Below are 22,303 nucleotides of genomic sequence, written 5' to 3'. Positions count from 1 at the left end.
ACCACAACTGGATCAGAATGTGGTGGCATGACTCCCCACTCATACAGCATGGAGGAGCCACATCTGGCCTGCTTTGAGTCAGCTGCACTGGCTCCCAGTTGAATTCTGAATCCACTTTGATGTGCTGCGGCTGACCTTCAAGACTATATGTAGTCAGGGCTTAGTGTATCTGAGGGACCACTTGGCTGGCTATGCCCCCAAAGGACATGAAGATTGTTCCATATGAACAAATCAGTGATCCCTGGCTCAAAAAAGTATATCTGGCCTCACCCAAGGCCTGGTGGAATGAGCTCCCAGAGGGTCTAAGGGCCTTTAAGGAACTGCGTCAGTTCTGCAAGGCCTGTAAGACAGAGCTCCACCAGGCATTTAGTAGGGCCAATGAATAGCAAGTTGACTTTGATTAAACACCAACTGGACTCCCTCTGTGTGGATGCCCCTCCCCCAAAACTGAGACACTCTCAAATTAATAAATTGCCTGTACAACTGACATGATTGTTTTTATAACAATGTTTTTAAAATGTATAATATTGTATGCAATTTTTACTTATTTCATGAAACAATGTTGGAACCTGCCCCGAGCCGGCATGCCAGGAGTGGTGGTGGTGTGTGTGTGTGTGTGTGTGTGTGTGTGTGTGTGTGTGTGTATATATATATATATATATATATATATATATATATATATATATATATATATATATATATAATAAGCAAATGTATACATTCTACAAATAATTTTTTTTTATTGGAAAGGTACTAAACAGATCCATTTATAGATATGTCATGCCTTTACTGTTACACCAAAGGAAGGGGCAGGAAGGAGTAATGATTGGTGCAGTAACCCAGGTTATAGCCTAAACCATGAAGTTCATTGTGTGATGTTGGGCCAGCTTTCTCCCAGCCTAGCTTCCTTCACAGGGTAATAGCAGGGCAAAATAAAGAAGAGAGACCTATGTACGCCAGTTAAAAATGGGACAGCAGATGTATATAAATTTGGAAGAAGATTATAAATGTGGACTCAAACTGGTCCCCATAATTTTGTTTTTGTTTTCAGTTTGAGTTTATGGTTCTGAACCCCCAGGAAGTAATATTGTACAACTGACTCCTTTTGGAATTTGATAGTATCACTCAGCAAACTGAGCTTTGTATCACTCAGCAAACTGAGTGAAACACATCTTCCTTATCAATTAAAATGCAAATCAAGAAGCAAAAACAAGCCAGATGAAATCCAATCTATTCCTTTCTAGCTTTATAGACTTGGTGATACGATACTCACGTCCATCTGTTGTCCGAGCCTCCATGTGCACAAGGTCAGGCTCCTTATCCAGCCCTGAGACAGACCTGAGAGAAAAGAAAAAGATGAGAGCTAAATCAGTCCATGAGGTAGAATGCCACGATATCAAACAAAGGTCAAGGTGGTTAGGAAATGGGAAAAGAGTAGAAAACTAGACAGCCTTGTTTAAACAAACCACCCTGAGATTTGAACGCATTTAGTACACGAAGAAGTCACATGAAAATCAAAGGGCTTGGATTTAATAAGTAGCTTAATTCAAAAAGCACAGACTAATAGAACACTTGAGACTTTCATTCTAATTCCATTTCATCCACCTGTTTCATGATGTTGCTAAGGTTCATAATTACCAAACTCAATTTACAAACTTCAGCAGCCCATGATGCTTCAAGCTGCGCCCTGAGATGTCTTCTCAGGTTAGATCATAATTTGAGACAGTCACCGTCTGACTCCTTGCTGCTATCTGATTTTACAATCTAGTGATAACAACACTGGTCCTTTAAATACCATTATACTCGTATCCCAAATATGAAAGTGTAATTGTTTGATAATAGTTGAGCCTTTCAGGGGACATATAAAATTAAGGTCCCTGAAAAATATTTGTTCCTGTTCAGGTATGGTTGTTTCTCCCTTCCTTTTTGAGGGAGCCCTTTTCCACCAACAAACCACACCCATAGTAAATTTATTTGAGAGGGAATAGAAGAGACTAGAACTATTTCCTGGGAGTCAGGAAATACAGTCTGGCTAATTCAAGGCATGAGCTTTTGAGTGCAAGCACTCTTCCTCAGACTAAGGAAGAGTGCTTGCACTCAAAAGCTCATGCTTTGAATAAATCTTTGTTGGTCTTAAACTGGACTCTGATTTTGTTTTGTTGTGCTGCTTCAGACAAACACAGCTTTCTTTGAACATTTGAGCCCTCGAATCTAATGTTAAGAGAATAATACCTCTGCCATTCCCACTGCCCCACTTATTCATTATGTATTTATTGATGTATAGATGTATAGATGTATTGATGTATTGATGTATTGATGTATAGATCCATCCATCCATCCATCCATCCATCTATCTATCATACTTACGTAATATACCGCCCTCCCCGGTGGCTCAGGGCGGTTTACATAAGAACAAGGAACAATACATAAAACGGTCTATAAAAACATGCGAATAACCTTATAATAATAATAACTAATAGTTGCTACCAGATAACAATTGTCATGAACCCCGATTCGTGCCATCTAAGTTTCGTTTTCTCGCATACCTTTGGGCTTCTCACCAGCTGGCCCCAGCCAAGGCCGTAAAGCAATAAACCTGTTGCCTAACTCCCAGCATCCCTTCCTTTTCCCAGCGGGAGAGGCTCCATGCTGATGTATCAATCTTACTGTAAGTGTCCTTGCGGAGACAACTCAAAGTCTTAACAAAGTGCCAACTGCTTAGATAAAATTCCAGGCCATCTGGTTGCCTGGGAATCAACCTACCTTTGCTGTCCTCTAGCTCTCCTGCCAAAATGCCTATGTACCCCCTCCCTTATGTGGTGGTCTCTATATCTGCCCTGTGTGTCCCTTTGTACTTTGTTATTATCAAGATCTTTGCTTAGGAAGATCTTGGTTTGCCTTAGTGTTCTGTAGACTCTGTTTAATAAAGCTCTCTTAGAATCTTCAACTGGCTGTTGGATTTCGGATGTGCCTTTATCTCAGACTCTGCAGGCTGGGCTCAGCCTAATTCCTGACAACAATGTAACAGTACAATATAACAATACAACAGTGTAACAGTACAAACAGGTCCAGGGCTTATTGGTGGAATTCAGAGGGGGGGCGGGGGGGAGCAGGGGCCCTTTGGTCACTGTTGATTACGTCTGGTCTCAGCCAAATGCCTGGCGGAAGAGCTCCTTTTTGCAGGCCCTGCGGAACTATTTAAGCTCCATCAGGGCCCTGATCCCCTCCAGGAGCTCGTTCCACCAGGTGGGGGGCAGAACAGAGAATGCTCTGGCCCTGGTCAAGACCAGATGGACTTCTTTAGGGCCAGGGATCCTTAGCTGGTTGGTGGCGGTAGAGCGCAGAGCTCTTTTGGGGGCATAGGCGGGGAGGCGGTCCCTCAGGTTACACTGGGCCCTGACCGCGTATGGCCTTGAAGGTAATTACCAGAACCTTTAGTCTGATCCAGAATTCAACTGGCAACCATTGCAGCTGGTGGAGAATAGGCCGGATGTGAGACCTCCACGGTGTTGCTGTGAGGATCCTGGCTGCTGCATTTTGAACCAGGTATAGTTTCCAGGTCAAGGCTAAGGACAGGACTGCGTAGAGCAAGTTACAAAAGTCCAGTCTAGAGGTGACCATCGCATGGATCATTGTGGCTAGGTATTCCGGGGCCAGGTAGGGCCCTAGTAGTTTGGCTTGGTGAAGATGGTAGAATGCCAGCCACGCTACCTTTGTGATCTGGGCTTCCATTGTGAGGAAAGCATCCAGAATCACGCCTAGATTCCTGGTGGAGTGAGCCGTAGAGAGCTGCACACCATTCAGGGCAGGCAGATGTGCTTCCTCACATGGGCCCTTCCTACCCAGCCACAGGACCTCTGTCTTTGAAGGATTAAGCTTCAGACAACTCTGCTTTAGCCATCTCGTCACTGCTTCCAGGCAGCTGGCTAATGCTTCTGGGGGAGAGTCAGGGTGGTCATCCATCAGGAGGAAGAGCTGGGTGTCATCTGCATATTGATGGCAACCCAGCCCAAACTTCCGTACCAGTTGTGCGAGAGGGCGCATGAAGATGTTGAATAGGATAGGAGAGAGGACCGCTCCTTGTGGGACTCCACAAGTAAGTTGCCGGCGGTCTGATGTTTTCTCTCCTATTGCAACCCTATGTCCACGATCCTGGAGGAAGGAGATCAGCCATTGAAGGGCTGTCCCTTGTATTCCAGCATCGATGAGGCGGTGAGCTAGAAGCTCATGATCGAACACTGCTGAAAGGTCTAATAATATCAGCAGCACCGACCCACCTCGGTCCAACTGGCGATGGAGGTTGTCCGTCAGGGTGACTAGCACTGTCTCTACTCCATGGCCAGGCCAGAAACCTGACTGGGATGGGTCTAGGACCAAAGCTTCTTCCAGGTATTCCGTTAGTTGGTTTGCGACTGCCCTTTCTATCATCTTCCCCAGAAACGCTAAGTCTGAGACGGGTCTGTAGTTGCTAGGCTCTTGTGGATCTAGAGATGTTTTTTTCAGCAGTGGGCATACCACAGCCTTAGCAGACAACTGTTTGAATCAGCCACAAATAATATAAATCCATGATAAAGAAAAGCTGTGTATGGTTTGTTTGTGTTTTTAAAACTTACAGTTTGTTGTTTGTCTAAGTCTTTCTTAATGATACTAATGGCCACCAAACTGTTTTGAATGACAGTGTTTTCATGCATGTGCACTTTTGCAAAGACTTGATGCAAACCTGTTCAGCAGGCATTTGACTTCTTCACTGCTGAACAAATGTAGCGAATAAGCTCACATTTGCTCAACACTGCTGAACATAGTAAATTCAACTGACAAACATTATGCCACAAAGTCATGGCATCCCCTACCTTAGAGAAGAGTTCCCTTCCAGAAATGGAGAAAAGACAAACGATAGACAATGTCTCTGCTATTTCCTTTTCTTGTGGAAGAAAGGCAAGTAGTAGCTAAAGAAATCCTTAAAGGCATGGGAGTTGACTGGCAGGCGAGCATTACTGGCTGAATAAGATGTAACGCCACATGATTGGCTTTAACATGGCCACAGCTTTATTTCCTCCCACTGGAGTGTAACCCCATATGAGAGGTGGAGCCTGACCTAACAATCCACCAGCTGCATACTCACAGAAGTCCAGAGGTGCCCTGGACTCACACCATTCCCAGCTGGGAGAGCAGGTCCCTTGCTTACAGGAGTCCAACTAAGGGAAGCAACCTGTGTGGGGGGCCAAAGGGTGCCAACCTCATTTGGCTAACCCCAGGTTAACTGGCAAAACAAACCCCTTGCCTCCCAGCTGGGTCAGCCACATTCATTTATATGCCAGCCTCTTAGGAGGCCCTCAAACTCCAAGGAGTCCAGTGCGCCAACGGGCCTCCCTGCCAACAGGCTTCTTCTCATGCCCCCGAAACCACAACTGTGATAACTAAGTAACAACAACTTATCATACAACTCAATTAACAAGAACCAAACACTTAAACCAAAATTTCAGGATGGGAGGGAGGGAAGTTGTTCCAGCAGTGACAGGGATGGAGAGGCCAAGCCCCACATATGTGGTGCCTTAAAAAGTTGCCATGGGCCTGCCTCTTGCCCCTAGCACCATGCATGCTGCTGGCAGATGGCGTGCACACCACAAACAGGTTATGGGATGGTCGTGTTTCTTCTCAGCCAGCCCTCCGTGGTGTTAACCAGCAGCCCCAGTAAATCACAGCCTCATATTCTCAAAAATTCTCCATCATGATTTTCAGGCTCTGACCTGGCTAATGGGTCAGCCAAAAATGGCATCAATTTGTTTTCTTTCCCTGTTATCCAATGAGCCCTGGTCAAGAAACCTATTGCTATATATCTATCCCAGTATCCACGCAAACTCTAAGGCCTGAAATTCATGTGTGACTCATTATTTCATGTTCTGTAAACATATTGCAAAGCCCAATTTTACAGACAAAACTTTCCTTCTGGTAGAAAAAATATGTTGTAAAAGCCCGAAACAGAACAAATGTTACTATTATTATGACCAATAAAGATTGCAAGTAAATGAACATTTAGCTGAAGCAATGGCTGGCAGAGAGGAAAAAATCCATAGTTGCCTATGTGATTTATGGAATGACTTCTCCCAAGTTAACCAAGAGCTTAGATTAGAAACTGATTTTTCTTGGCAATCTTCCCCCCTCCTTAATACGGTGTGAACTGAATTTGATACAGAAGCATGTACCGTATTTGCCGGCGTATAAGACGACTGGGTGTATAAGACGACCCCTCAACATTTCCACTCAAAATACAGTACTATCGGCCACTATGGGCAACTATGTCTTTTCCAACTGAAGTGCACCCAGCGTATAAGACAACCCCCCCACTTGGAGGCATGTTTTTCAGGGGGGGGAAAGTAGTCTTATACGTCAGCAAATACTGTAGATAATAGATTTCCTCCCTGCCAATCAAATCCATGCCCCTCAATGTACTGGAATATTTTGTCGCATCCTTTAGTAGTTCTGATCCCTGAAGCATTAGCCACCAAAGGACCAAAAAATTAAGGAGAAAAAAAAAAGCTTTCATTGCAGTGGCACCACCTCTCACTTTTCAAGGCGGCTAGCTCAGTTCTTCACCTTCAATAATTAGATTTTTTTTTAAATTGAGCAGGTGTTCAAAAGGTGAGGTTAAATGTTGTACCATATACAGTATTGAGCTTCAGCAACTGCTTCACAGGTTTAGCTGTCATTTGTATTGGTTAGTTATTTTTCCATTCATATTTATGGTATTATTTGCATGTTTTTAAATTGTGATTTTCATGAGCTGTTTTGAAGACTTGTTGGAACATGTTGTAATCTGTTTGCCAGTTGGTATACTGCATGCAGGCAATGATAAGCAAGGCCTGCAGAAGACACTGATTCAGTTTGGAGTCAGGGTGGATCTGCCCAACAAAGGTAGTCATTATCAGGCTGCCTAGCACAACTTGCCTTTTAAATATGGTTGCATATTTAATAGCATGACAGAACAGTTTGTTTAAATAAACTAGTTATACCCAAGCTGTTGGTTTGTTTCTTTATTTGTGTGTAGCCTGAGGAAAATAATTGTTATGTTAATCTCTCCTGGGACATTTAGGTGATACAGACTTTCTTTGTGATGACTCCTGTCCTCTGGAATAGTTTACAGAGTGGAGGTAAAAGAGAGCTTCACCTCCTGCATTTAGGAAGGGATATAGGACACTTTTTATTTCAGAGTGTTTTTGGTGGTCAACTGTTCTAACAGATCTGACTGAGCTTTGAACCTATTTGTTTTTAACCTGCGTGTTTTTTAACATTGTTACAATGTTCTTGGAACTTCTTTTGCTCTGTTATCCACTTTGAGTCCAGGGAAATACTGTACAATACACACATTTAAAATAATATTTTGTCTTTTTTTTTTTTTAGTGAAAGAGGGAATGGTTGGGAGAAAAAAGACATCATTACAGATTTCTAAACACACCCAAGGCTCTGAATAAGCTGCAGAACGGATGCAGCTAACAAAAAAAAAATTCTCCCATATCTTCATAGATTGTTGTTCCTTTTAGGAAACTATTGAATACACTATACCAATGAAGAAATTATAGGTAATGAAGACACAAAATGTTATGAAAACTAGAAACAATAGTAGCAAATTAGTATGTCATTCTCTCTGGTACAGTTTTTGTCTCCTGAAAAAGTGAAGCTGATCAAAGTGATATGTAGCCAAAAAGATTGGAAACCTCTGAATAGGCAGACTGTGATATTAATGCTTAAAGCAAAAGGTGGGGCTATGAAGAGAAAGCCTTGCTAAGGTGGAGCTAAGGAGAGAAACACTAGGACCTTGGATATGAAACAGACTGTGTACATTCAGATTCTGTAAAGAAACTGCATTGTTCTCTGTCTGCAGTAGACCTCTGCAGTAGACCTTTGATGGAATTAATTTTTTAATATATTACCTCATTTTTTTTTGGCTTTTTCTGCATGCATAGCTTATTTCCAATTATCACTGAATTTGACTTGAATTGCCTTTAATGCCTTTGAAACCTGGGCCTGATTTTTTTCTTATACTTTTCTCTTGGGATTCGTGGAGTATATGTTCTGCATACCAATGAGAAAAAAACAGATAGTGTCACATCACAGAATATTGGGGGGGGGGGGAGTGTGAAGTTGGTCTCTCCTGATTGCTTAGTTTTGTGCTGGGCATGTGTTTTTAAAATAGGAAGCAGAGATTCTTCATGCTGCCTTTACTCTCTGGTAGCCATAATAGTAGAATGTAGGGGTTCTACCCTCTTCATCCACAATTGCTTCCTTTTTCCACCTTGTCAATTTCTGGAGGCTTTCTCAGAACAGGAATGATACTACCATTTCTGCTGGCATGGATCACTGGGGGAAAAATAGTCACATGGCAAATTGTAAATGTTGTGTGTGAGAGAGTGCTGTTTAAAGTCAAACAAGATGGGTGCTCTCAGAGACAGTTTACGCACTGGAGGTTTCATGCCGGGCTGCAGGCTGGTGTTTTAGTCACGGCAGGTTGCCCCACCTCTTCCTGCACCCACATGCGGGGGCATTTGGCTTGGTGTGCCTCATCTGCCCCTGATATGTGCTCCTGCATGGGAGCTGGGGCCATGAAGTTCCCAGTGCGTAAACAGTCAGAAGGAGACATCATGTTCAGCTGAGAAGTGCCTCATTCTCAAAGCAGAGAAGCTTGCATGTTCACAACTATCCTCCATACCTTAGGGCATAGCAATTGACTGAAAGAAAGGGAGTCAGTGCAGGGGCCAGATTGAGTAGGGCTGGGCTGAGCAAGATGACTCCCTCCTCCTCCCCTAAAGTCAATTCTGCACTCTCCTAGAGAGAGTGTTCTCTTCCCTGCTGGGGGATCAGGGTATTTGGCAGGGCCTCCCGGTAGCTGCCAAGCCTTCCCAAGATGAAGTATCTGGTTATGAGCTGTGGAAAAGGGCATGAAGATTGGTCAAGAGCTGTCACTGCAGCTGCCAAGCATACCTCCTGAACCACTGGTATCAGCCCTCTTGCGTCACTGCTACTGCTACAAGCAAGCAGCCCAGTGTGTGTTGTACTGGTGGCATCCCTCTCCCAGCATGTGAAGGACTGACTGAGTTCAGTGAAAAAGAGTAGTATTGCTAGACTAATCCCCATCTTGTTTTTATATATATATATAACACATCAAATGGATATGCAACAGTGGAGCTGTCTTACTAATGGGAAGGGATGAGAAATAGTGGAAAGTATGGAGTAGGAGGAACAGCCTCAATATGCAATGGAGCAGTGGACAAGTGGCCTGCAATGGATAAGGAAAAGAGGGGGAGGGATCTGACTGAATCTTCAACTTTGGCTTGAGAGAGAAGCAAGGGGGGAAACTGCCATAAAGGCATTCTCAGAAAACCCAGGGAAGCAGCTAACAGAAATCGAACTAAGCACTGAAGGGAAGGAAATCAACTCAGAATGAAAAACAATACCCACTGGAGGTACACAGCGAAAACTGTGTTCTGCAGACTTTGGGTTTTAACAGTAGAATTATGCACATGCTTTTACACTGACATGAATGACACTCAACAGTGCTTTGCTTGAGTTGCTTCATGTTCCACATTACAGACTGAAGCTATAATACATAGAGTTGACTCCAGGAAAATACCTGGATATTTTGGATGTTGAGACTGAAAGGTCTTGTGGATGAGAGGATCTTCAATAGGCTATAATAACATAGAGTCTATCTTCCAAAGCAGCCTTTTCTCCTGATTAACTGATCTCTGTCACCAGGGTGTAGTCTGCACGGAGCTTTTATTCCAATCCCAGGTCGATTCAGTCCCTGCCATCTCTCCTGAATGTGATTTCCATTTCAATTTTGTCCGATTTAAATTTTCCCTCTACAACAAGCATGATTAATCTGGAGTGACCCGACCTCTACCCTGCAATATCCTAGAGCGGATATAACCCTCAATATTTGAAGAATCGGATTGAGAAAGCATGAGAAAGCATGCGGAGCTCTGCCTGCTTCGAATTTGTTCCTGAATTCCATGGTAGAGAAGCCCTGATTGCCAGGGTGTCAGTTCCTGATTTCCAGGATTTAAAGGGGAAGCCCTAACTTTTCTCAGCAGAAGCTCTAGAAGCCTAAACTTCTCTCAGTAGAGATTTGCTTCTTGGTTTTTTTCTCCCTCCTCTGCTGTCTCCAATCGTCCCCCCCTCCCTTGTTCAAGAAAAGAAAGAAAGGGGCTCCTGCTGCGCTTGGCTCCCCCCTCCCCTTCTGAGCTTCCCTAACCATGTGCAGAACACTTTTCTGTTTCAATGGGGAGGGGGGAGGAAGACCCAAGTTCAAATCAATCTGGATCCACAACAAAATAAACAAAGTAAGTGCAGGCTCTGCCCTGGAGATGAGCTATAATCCTAGGAGATCTTCAGCCACCACTTGGAGGTTGGCAACACTAATAAAGCAGAATCCTTGGAAGTACTTGGGTGGTAAAGCAAATATACTTTTTGTACATATTAGGTTAACAATAGTATAAACTGTGATTTTTATGGATTTTAACATTGTTGTTTTTATTATTATGTTTTATAAACTTGCTTGAGTTCCACAAAGGAGGGAGGCAGTGTCATGTTGTCCTCCACTCCATGCCATGCATTTTAGTAATAGACGGGCCAAAATCCATCATTGGGCATATCCCTGGGTTCCTGTCTTTCCTTTCAACCACCTTCACCATGTTTCCTCCTTGCTGAACCCTTGGCCTGCATTTAGCCTGTTCCCTGGAAATGGAGAATGCCCTTCATGATTTTATCTCTTGTCCAGCATATTATGACTCTGGTAAACAGGTCTAGCCACCTTTTGGTCACTAGGTGTAAAAAGTGTTGTTTTTGCTTTGTTCTGACTGTTGTCAGAGCAGCAAATGGCAGCAAATGGGAGCAGCAAATGGCAGGAAATTGATGTGTGGCTGCAGGTGGGGTGGTGGTATCTATGTATATTCCAGGACCGGACAGGCCAGTCATTCTTAGCAATATGTTTGCTACCATGAAGCTTCCAGATGTATCCTAATAGACACAATAAAAATCTGAACCTTTTCCTAAGAAAAATGTCTCAGCTTTTCTTGACTCCTGCAAGAGAATAGCCTTGGTTTGTGACAGGTGCCCAATAACTATTATAGACAAACACATAAATAAAGAAATCCCTGGAAACGATGCCACTTTTGCTGAGGTTTCAGAGAGGATTTGTTGTTGTTTCATTTGTACACATGAAAATTGTTGAGTGCATGCAAGTCCAGAGATACAGGGAACAAGCGGAGCAGATTGTTTAAAGGCTGATAAGGAAAAGAGGGCATAGTGAATAAGTTGTCAGTCAGTGAGAAAACAGGTACCAGGACCCAGTTTACGGAATTACAAAATCCTGTGGTACTGGCTTACTGAACGCACATATGAAGGAAATTTTTAGAAGTTGTGGATATTTTGAAAAGGTAGGTAAATGCCATCTATTTTTTTTTAAATGTAACAGGAAAAATGTTGATTATAAGCTACTAGCATAGCTACCAAGACCACAAATCTACCTACTTTGCCTCTCAGAATCTTGAAAATTTAAAACATTATTTTTGGATTCTACTTTTAGAAGAAATAAGAGATGAATTAATCTCTCTGGTCGCAAAGGACAGCCAAGGATAATTGCAAAATAAAACTGGTGTCTACTTTTGTGCACTTGGCAGTAGTCCACAGGGCAAATAAGACACCAATGCTGTTGATATATTACCTTCCTGGCTGAGTGAGCCTGCAGTGAAATGGTAATAATTTGTGGTATTTAAATACCACAAGAACAAGGAATATTCATGTACTGATTCTAAATAATCATTTTATAGTATGGCATATGTATGATATATTTGGTCCAGCTGACAAATCATTTGATAATAGAAATATTAGAGAAAGTATACTGTTTAATAACTGTGGCAATAGTCCCAATCACTGGCACCATAAGTTCACTTGTCACCCTCAGTCCAGCAGCTCCTTGCACGCAAGAGAAGTTCTAATATACACCTTAGGAAAGCTCTTCCATTCACTAAAATTATGCATGGAATGCAGCAGGTCAACAAAGAGAATTTTTTCTTCTTCTCCACAAATAGAATTTGAAGGCATCCAATTAAACTGATGGGCAGTAGGTTGTAGTGATAGGCAGAATAATTTCAAAGAAGCTTTGAGGGGGGATTAGATTCACAGGATAAGTCTGTGAATGGTTATCAGCCACAGTGACTAGAAGTGGGAAACCTCCACATTCAGAGGCACTCGTCTTCTGAATCCCAGAGCCAGAAGGCAACATCAAGGAAAGACCTCAACCTCTTTGTCCTGTTGTTGGCTGTCCAAAGGAATTGGTTGGCCACTGTGTGAGATAGGATACTGGACTATATGAACCATTGGTCTGATCCAGCAGGGCTCTTCTTATGTTCTTACATTCACTACAGTGTGAGGCATGATTGTGCACAGGGATGGACACAAAGCAAACCTATTTGCAGTTGGGGAACAGAAGTGTGTGATGGGTTTACCTTAATGAACTTTCAACAAACTTTTAAAGAAGTTCATGGTAGTTCATGGAAGAAGCACAAAGAAGGGATTTAAAGGGACTCTGTGTTCCAATAAACCCCTGATTTCTATTCCCTGTGAAAGCCACAAAAAGCTGAACAGAAGGGAGGTGCTCCCAACTACTCAGCTATTTGGGGTGTGTCGTATAGTCCTGTTAAACAGCATGAAACAAAACATTTCAATGTGGTTTGCAGGACCATAAATTGGTATAGTTCACAAACTTTCTGGGCAACCATGAACCAGGATTTGATGTGAACTGAATTTTCCCAGATTCACATCCCTCCTTAATTTTGCATATGGACCAAACTGCACATGTAGATTGCCAACTGACACTGAAGTAAATGAAAAGCCCCAGTTTGAATACAAGCTTTAGGCTGTGCTTGTGGGAGCAAAAGATTTTCACACTGACATTTAAGAAAGAAGAGGAAAGATAATTGGAAGGCATAGTTTGGCTCAAGTTATTGTTGTGTTCCAGTGGACTGGTGAAAACACCAAGCAAAAAGTAGTCCTGGTGTGATTGCTCATGTACATGTCAGCATCCCTTTATGCATGGTGATAGACTAGAAACATATATTTAACTAAATCACAGTGCAAAAATTAGTTGCAACAGGATCAGTACCTGATTGTATAATTACCTCAAGACTGTGCATGTACTGAGTTTACCACAGTTCTACCCTCATTCACAATTACTTTGTCCCTACCTTGTATCTAAATTGATACCTCAGAAATCTTCATTCCCTGATTTCACATGACTTTTCCCTATATGCTAATTTTTTTAAAAAATTTCAAAACACATCAAATGCCAATTACGCTTCTGGAGCTGAGTTCAGAGCTAAAATATCATATTATGATAGGGTAGGACAGCCAGAGCCCTTCAGCAAAGAAGAAAACACATTACTAGGGTGGCTCAGTCAGTAAAGAGAAATGGAGGGAAAATCTTGCAACTGAGGGAAATAATTATATGAGAGGGTATCATAGCAGGCTACATAGCACTGTACCTTTCTTTAGAAAATAAGTGAAGCACAAATAGGCAATTTGATTAAAATGGGTTATTTAAACTCAAGCTTTTAACTTGGCATTTTAAATTAATCTAGTCTGGAAAAAAATCAGAAGAGAAATGTCCATTTTGGTACATTAATTTTTCCCCTGGTTTATTCTCAAACTGCTAAAAGAGTATTCGTTAACAAGAATAAACTGGAGTCAGCAGTGCTCAGACTCCTAAGCAGCTGTTTCTTGGCATGCAATACTTAAAACTGACACACTGGAGATCACCCAGTGGATGATACAGGATGCAGATCACACAAGCACAAAGCATTTGAAACATGCCAATCTTCTTCTGCTTTTGTTGCTGTCTGTGATCTGGTTGTTTTCTTAATTTGTTTTGACACGACTGACAGGTCTATTCATAACAAAAGTGAAAAGAAGAGACAATAGACAGAGGTCCCCAATTATACTGCTTTTTCTTTAATGTTGCAATTCAAAATAAAATATGCACAAAGTACTATCATTCAACTCTGAGTATGTGTCTAAGAGGATTTAAGTAATTTAGCAGTTCAGAGGTCCTTGGAGATCTTTCCAGATATGTGGGACTCATCCTCAGTGCTGTAATGTAGTGGCTAAGAAATGCTCTATAATTAGAGTATGGGCTATCTAGTTTTCTGAATGTGTTTCTTGCCTCCAGGACTGGAAATATTTTTGAAATCACAAGAGTATGACGTAAAAACAAACTTCACATTGATGGCTGCAAAACCCAGAATAAGATTTTGTTTCCTATTTTGAAAGGAGCAGTTCTTAATGATTTTTTTTTAATTCCATTGGTCTTCACATGGAATATCAAAGCTACAGAAACAGGCATTGCTCTGTTAGGTGTTTTCCAGTGCTGAATCTTATCAAGTGTAAGTGGAAATACAAAAAGACAGATAATTCTCTTCAAAGACAGCATGGGGCTAATATGTTACACTCACACTTTTCAGCAGGCCTTTCCCCCAGCTAACATCTCCGTTTAGCTTCTGGCTACCCTCATCTAACACCCTGCACATGTCCCATATGTATAGCAGTGATTTCTACACTAACCTGCACACTGGCACGTTACTATAATACTGGACTTTGAACAAAAGTAGAAAATTATCTCAATACCACCTTTCTTCAAAGTTTACACAAGGAAGGGCAAATGGGACTTACCCCGGGCGCGTTTGCCGTCGCGGGGAAGCCCTTGCCGAAGAGAAGAGCAGGGCAGGGACTACGTGTCCCAGGGTGCCCTGGGGCGGCGTCCGGCAGCGCGGCAAAAGGACGGCTGGAGGAGGAGGGGGCCATTTCGGCTCTTCCCAGCCTCCTTTGCCCGCGCCATATAGGGAAGCGGCTGGGAGGCTTCTGCCTCTTTCCCGCTTCTCTGCCGACCAGGTTGCCCACCCTCCCTCCCTAATTTTCGTGGGGTTAAAAGAAATAAAAGGGAATTTCTATCTGGCATTGTGCCAGCTGTTTTGAAGTTAAGATAAATATAAAAATGTTAAGAACTTACATTAATGTTATGCTTATGTTTATGTTGGGTATATTGCTAAAATCTTTATCGTCACAACTGGCGGGTTTTGGGCATGGGGGAGGAACCATTGGCAAGCAAGACCAGCCGGCGTGCTGGCATGCTTTTGTGGGGGGCCTCCGTAAGAGGCTGTGGGTAAGCAGTGCCGAGAGGCCATCACTCATGGAGGATGAGCTGGGACGGCAGATCTGCATTTCCGGGTGGCCCGGAACCCGGCAGGGGTTCATGCCTCAACGGGTTCCCAAGAGGTGGTCACCTCCCCATTCCATCCATCAGGGCATTGGGGGCACGGGGAGCCCGGTGGGGTGTTGGAGGGCCTCGTGCATACCTGATGATGTCGCGTGTGGCTGCCTTGTGGTCAGGGGACCACAAGAGGGCTGGTTCTGTTCTCCCCCATGCTGGTCAACGCTCTATCGTTAATAAAAGTTGTGGCCTGTTTAATGCCATTAAGTGTCTGTTGGTTTCTTTGGCGAAAAGTATTCCCCTGCACGGCAAACATTAATGGCAAACTTGGCCTTTCTTTTTCTTAGGACTACATGGGACACCTGATCAGAGAAAACACAGTCAGCTCCAGAGAGAACCATGAATCAACAAGAATGCCCTGCCAGAGATATTCATCCCACTATTCCAGCATTCTTCCGCATCTCTGGAATATCATTCCTATCTTCCCATAGGAAAACCTTACTTCTTTGTGGCTAAGACACTGGTGGCTGCAACATCAAAACTAGGCTGACAGAAATGAAGAACAATAACGTCATCAAGTCACAAGTGACTCATGGCAACCCTGGCCATTGGGAGTTCCAGGCAAGGGATAAACAGAGATGGTTTGCCATTGCTTTCCTCCACATAGCAACCCATCTTCCTTGGTGCTCTCCCACCAGAGTACTGAGCGTGGCTTTCAAGCTCTGACAAGCTCAGCTATCCAGGCTGTTGACAGGAAGGAAAGTTTAACTAAAAGCAAATTCTCCTCGCTCCATAATATTATACACTCCCATCTCAGTGTCCTATCCCAAAGGGAAAGATTTTGTTTTTGCTCAGAAGTAACAATATGCATCCAATTGTAACTTAATGGCCCCTTCAGATGAAAAAAGTCTTCAGCACAGGAGAGCGGAAACTGTGTGTATCTGTTTAACATTTTCCATTTCATTGCAAATCCCTCCTCTACCTTTTTGTTTCTACATGGAATTTAAAAAATGTATTGCTAGGGGGAAAAAACAACCCTCCAAAACTTATTTGGTGGATGTGCCTGAACACTATTGGGGCTTTTTGTTGTCTGTTCATGGAGAGACATGCACATTAGGCACAGTCTTTAAACTTATGATCTCTATCATGCTATTCTCTACTCTAGATATGAAATCTTGGATATGTCATACTTGTTCAGATTGCAGGAAAGCATTCTGTGTTGTTTTTCAAGCTGGAAATGGTGACCTTCGGTGGCCCTTGTGAGTTTCAGTCTCCTTGCTGTTAGTAATGGGGTGCTGGACTAAACAGATCTCTAGGCTGATCTATCAAGGTTCTATTTATGTACTCAAGTTTGAAACCATAAACTCCACAGAACTTTTTCTATCATCTCAAACAGACTGAGGACAATTCTTCAAAGACTGCAGTACCCAGGTGCAGGTGCAGCATGCAGAGACGCAATAATATATGCCTGTTTTGCAATCCTGCCATTAGGGAGTCAACAAAAAGCTCAGTCCCAGACTGTCTCTCTTTTTTATCACCACTCATATTGGATCAAGCCAGCAGAAGATGATGCAGCCAGGAGGGATGATAAAAGGTCACATTTTTGCTGATGTGTCCCTTGACTGCTGCTGATGCAGCCTTCAGAGCAGGGAGCCTGCAGCTACTTGAGCAACTGGTTCAGGATTATTAGCCAATTAATAACTCAAACGGACTCAAAATCCCATTAGGAGGAAAGAAGCACTCGTTGCTTTTTATTTCTTCTTTTTTACCTTGACAGCTCTTGGCCTCTCTGAGACTTTACTCTCCTGCAATTTCTTCTTACTATTGAATTAAGTGTTCTTGAAGGTTGAAGGGCTGGTAGCACTTGAAACTGCATCTCTGTCTGACTGTAGGGCAGCGTTCTTTGCTTGATTGCACATTTACTAGGGTATTCTGCCACATATCTCATGCCTGACCTAAGGAAATCGAGGTCTTACAGATGGTAAAGGAGTGGAAAGAGTTAATTTACTGATATCTGTGTTTACTTCATATCCTTAAAGAAGCAATTCCCTAAATACTGAATTTTGGATTGAGAGGAATACAGTAGAAGATATTTGAGAATCAGAATTTGTAGATTAACAATAATGAATGCCTATTTTTCTGAAAATGATTCTGTTCTTGCTTTGTCATATGTGAGTAACATGGTGCTTCTGAAGCTGAAACCCAGCCTCACCTGTTCCCCATGCCTATCCTCTCCAACCCCTGCTCAAAAAGAATTCTCAGTTGTCATGCCTTTAGCTGAGGAAAAAATATGGCCGTGGTAGCAAGAAGATACTGAATTTTCTGGACAAATATAGCATATACAGGGCAGTTTCTACTAGGAATCATCTGCTCTGCTTGTTGAATGCTTATTCCACACATGCTCATGTGATTCTATGTTTCACCCAGCCACTTGTAGTTTACGACCACCACAAATGAACATATTGCTTTGCTTCCCAATCAGCTTACTATTTCCGAATTATTTCTTGTTATATTTATATGTTAGAATCATAGAATCATAGAGTTGGAAGGGGCCATACAGGCCATCTAGTCCAACTCCATGCTCTATGCAGGATCAGCCCTAAGCATCCAAAAGCAATGTTCAGTAATGTTCAGTAAAGATTAAAACTCTCTCTGTCACCTAGCTCTCTTTCCTAAGGTTTGTAGTCATCTAAACACACACTCAAAAGTACCCTTCCACTGAGACTTGGATATAGACTAGTAAAAGAATGTACAGGAGTAGCCACCTTGGACCCGTGGTAAAAAAACATTCTGTACAAGACACAGGCAATAGGCGTTTCATCCACTCCTGCTTTTTTTGTTTTTTTAAAGCCAGTTTTATGGTGAGTTTTGGAAAACTCAAAAGCTTAGATGCTATTTCGCGATAACCTGACTGGTCCTACTAAAAAAATTATATCACATTTATGTTGGGGGGTTTGGACCAATACAGCTACCTATCTAGGTTCAAATATATTGTATTTAGCTACCAAAAAGAAGTTTTTCAACTGTAGAAAGATGGACCTGCGATGGGATTGAGTTTGTGGGTTTTTCTCACCCAATATACAGTTAGACAAAATGACCCAAATGAGTTTCCACTCTCTCTTTACTTAATGCATCAATTAAATTAATCTCCAAATTTGTAGGAGAACGACTGAGGATGGCGCCGTGCTTGCCCGGTCTGTGCCGAGCTCTTGAGCCAAGCAGAGGGTCAGGAGCAAATGCACCTGGCAGACCTGAGCAGATACGCAAATCTCGCTCGTCGGTTGCCCCAGGAACCGGGAACGGCATCCTGAGGGTCCTACAGATCCACGGAGACTGAGTGTACCCAGTGTACCTGAGGGACTGCTTTTCTGCCTTTGCCCCTCAAAGAGCTTTGCACTCTGCCACTACCAACTGGCTAGTGATCCCTGGCCCAAAAGAAGCCTGCTTGACCTCAACCAGAACCAGAGTCTTCTCTGTCCTGGCCCCCACCTTGTGGAATGAGCTCCTGGAGGGGATAAGAACCCTGACAGAACTAAAACAGTTCTACAGGGACTGCAAAAGTGAGCTCTTCCACCAGGTACCACCGGAACCAGAAACACCCGCTATTGTTCTTTATGTTCCATGTGAACCACCCTGAGTGTCAGGGGACAGCACTATACAAATGTAATAAATAAATAATAATAAATAAATATTGAACTGTATTAAAATCATGAACACATTATATACGTCCTTATAGAGGAATGAACATAAAGTAAAACAGGAATCAGTATTTGAAATGCCTCCCCTTTCAAACATCCTAAATTCATACAACAACCATGAAGGCACAAATCTAAGTCCCTGATTTCAACAAGTCTGTTGCAATGCATCCATGCTGTCTAAGGAAATTCACATACATATGTTTTTTTAACATGTGATCAAAACCTTGCAATATGAACATCATAGACCTCTTGCCTGAGTAGCATTGCTAAGAGGAATCCTCTTAATTTCTCTTTACCCAGTTTCCCCCTGAAATCCAACAATCCATTTAATTTCATCTTCTTAAGAATTTGGAGTCTCCTTTGAATAAATTCCACATAAAAAAAGATATTCAAGGAGTGGCAAGAAGGGAGGTTACATAACTGTGCAGAGAGGTGCAACAGAAAAAAAAATACAAAAAATGTTCTCTTGAAAGAGCAAAACAGAATAGAAATTGATGATTATAACTAAAGTAGTTAATTGAGTAAAAAGAAATTCCATTCCCCATAACAACACAGCTGTTTTGTGTGGCATGCCCTCACACTTCATTTAGTTATTCTGTACATCCATAGTGCTGTGTATGAGTTATAGATATTCAGCAACTAAAATACTCATTATGCAGCAGGAGTACAATTGACTTTACATTAGGGATGATCGGATTCCTAAAGATCCATCACATTAACAATTCATTCCCTCTCTACTCCAGAGGATTCATCCTGGAGAGGCTCAGTCAGAATTCTCAAGCTTCTAACTGAAGCCCTGGAGCAGAAAAGGAAAGGGTGAAAATATACTTCTGTATCCCCCTCTTGTTTTCCACATCTATAAGGCCTTTCTTTCTTTCTTTCTTTCTTTCTTTCTTTCTTTCTTTCTTTCTTTCTTTCTTTCTTTCTTTCTTTCTTTCTTTCTTTTCCTCCCCAAAGGAGCACTCTTCCAAGACTTCCATTTTGTATTCCTATTCTATGGCTTCCCATGCAAACAAATGCACAAAGTGCTTTCCCGTCATACCAAAACAGAAATTAATGAAGGCTTTCACTAACCAAGAAAACTCAGATTAACTTAATTTTCAGTACTGTTGGACATCACTCTATTAGTTTTAAAATAATGGCAATAATAAAATGCCAAGTTCTTTGGACTGCTCATTAGAAATCTTATGTATCAGGAATTGATATAATAAGCTGTCCAAAAGGAATAAAATACAGCTTAATGATAACATCTAATTACAACATCTGGGGAAGGCACTGGCAAACCACCCTGTATTGAGTCTGTCATGAAAATGCTAGAGGGCATCACCCTAAAGGTCAGACATGACCCGGTGCTTGCACAGGGGATACCTTTACCTTTTACCTTTAATTACAACATTTAATTACCTTGAAACCATCTTTACTTCACAGGCATAAAAACACTTGCTCTTTAAAAACAAGGACTCCAGAACAGAAGAGTAAGATCAGACATGGTTCAGAATTGTATAAAGAAATAATATTGTGAAAAAGTGTATTGCAAACAAGCTAGAACTGGCCTTTCTTTAGAGAAGTTAAAGTAATGGGAGAGGAATGGGAAGGCGACTGTAAGCCGCTCTGAGCCTCCTTCGGGTAGGGAAAGCGGCATATAAGAACCAACTCTTCTTCTTCTTCTTCTTCTTCTTCTTCTTCTTCTTCTTCTTCTTCTTCTTCTTCTTCTTCTTCTAATTCATGGTACCTTATACCATTTGGAGGTGAATACTGTAACTTGGCTGGTATTTTTGGTTAAATTATTTTACCATGTCTATATTTAAAGGCACAGTATATCTGAACAGTTTGTAAATGTGAATCTGATCAGCTTGAGCTCTTAGAACATATTTTATTGGAGTGGGAAATTTGGTCTCATCTGGGAGAAAGGTATTTGTCCTCTCTCTAAATAGGTTGTATGAATTTATCATCTCAAAGACCTGTCTAGTTTTTCCTTGTAGATAAGGTTCAGAAAACTACCTTAACAGTTGCTAAATATTTAATTGTGGTGATCGCCTTTAAGAAGGTGGGAGTTTGATCTGCACAAAACCTTTGAGTCAGAAGACTAGTAAGATGATAAGCTTAGACTCTGGTCTTGCACCATAGATTTGAAGAAGAGATAGGACTTTGTACCCTGCTTTTTAAGTCTCAAAGAGTTGCTTACTGTTTCTCTCCCCATGTCACCCAGTGAGATATGTAAGGTTTATTTTGCTTACTAGTAGGAGTTAGTTTTACATTATGACAATGTTTTTAATTAACTATCAAGTTAGGTACAATAAATTTGGTGCAATGCCTAGTGCAAAGATGACTGAGACACTGGTGAGTTTTGATTACAGTTAAAAAATATTAAGGCATCAACATTTCTGCAACTATATTTAAATTTAGTTAGGGTTCCTTGTGGATATTATTATACTGTATTACACTGAACATTTTTAATTCCTTTGATATGTCCTGTAAATGGCTGCAGAACTACTATGTGGGGGGGGCACAATGGATTGAGGAGACAACTCATGAAAAATCTGGGGAAGGCACTGAGGAGACAACTCATGTGCTCCATTTTCTCCTTTTTATCCTCCTCCTTTCTCTCCTTACTTTAACCTCCAGTGAAGTTTCTTCAACCTTGCCCTTCTGCTCAGCATTCCACCTTCCTTTCCCTGCATCCCTCCTTCTTCATGCCAGCAGCCATGAGACTGGGGAGCAGCTTTACATTTCCCAAGCCTGGGCCCTCATGCTTGGCCACTGGATCTTCGCCATGCTGCCCCTGCCCTCTGGTTTTCCTGCAACTGTCCTGGTGACTGCAAGCATTTGCATGGGCCCAGAATCAAGATGCCGGTTTGCCCTGCACCTTCCTGCAGGAGGCGGGATCATCTGGCCCCATTCCCTGGAGAGGGTGGGGGACACTGTGGTTGAGTCATCTTCCCCCTCATCTGTGGTAGTGCTTGGATGCCAGGCCTTGGGCTCACAGGCTCAGCCCTGGGCCTGCAGAGAGGGGAAACAGCAACTCGAAGAGGTCAGGAGCCACTGGAGGCTCAGAAGAGCTGCCAGTGATGGGTAGTCTGGACACACTCATGGGCATATACATATGTACACCTGTGTGTAAGAAAGAGTAAATGCAAGTTCACTTTAAAAATGAAACTGGGGACTAGCACAGAAATAGAAATCATATTAATTTCATGCTGAAATCATCTGCTCGGCGGTACACACAGCACAAATATAAAGAGAAATGAAAGACACACTGTACACAATCTAACTTGTGAGCAGGTCTAGTATTGCAACTGAAGCACCATATTGATGCCACAGTTTTACAGTCAATGTTCCCACCCTG

The 22,303-nt window shown here is 42.3% G+C and overlaps 1 protein-coding gene across 4 annotated transcripts in view; it reads right to left on the bottom strand.

The window, feature by feature from the left end:
- SORCS3 (sortilin related VPS10 domain containing receptor 3) overlaps positions 1-22,303 on the bottom strand; it is a 563,192-nt gene that overhangs the window by 165,704 nt on the left and 375,185 nt on the right. For all 4 annotated transcript variants that reach the window (XR_013233573.1, XM_077349660.1, XM_077349662.1 and 1 more), the window contains exon 6: positions 1,274-1,338. Coding sequence is in view for 3 of the 4 variants with exons in the window: in XM_077349660.1 (XP_077205775.1) it covers positions 1,274-1,338 (65 nt within the window). In the remaining variant the exon portion in view is untranslated. The remainder of the gene's footprint in view (positions 1-1,273; positions 1,339-22,303) is intronic.

The sequence above is a fragment of the Paroedura picta genome, chromosome 8 (assembly GCF_049243985.1).
Source record: "Paroedura picta isolate Pp20150507F chromosome 8, Ppicta_v3.0, whole genome shotgun sequence".
Classification (NCBI taxonomy): Eukaryota; Metazoa; Chordata; class Lepidosauria; order Squamata; family Gekkonidae; genus Paroedura; species Paroedura picta.
The sequence above is the reverse complement of the archived record's forward strand: the minus strand, read 5'-3'. Positions and strand labels throughout refer to the sequence as shown.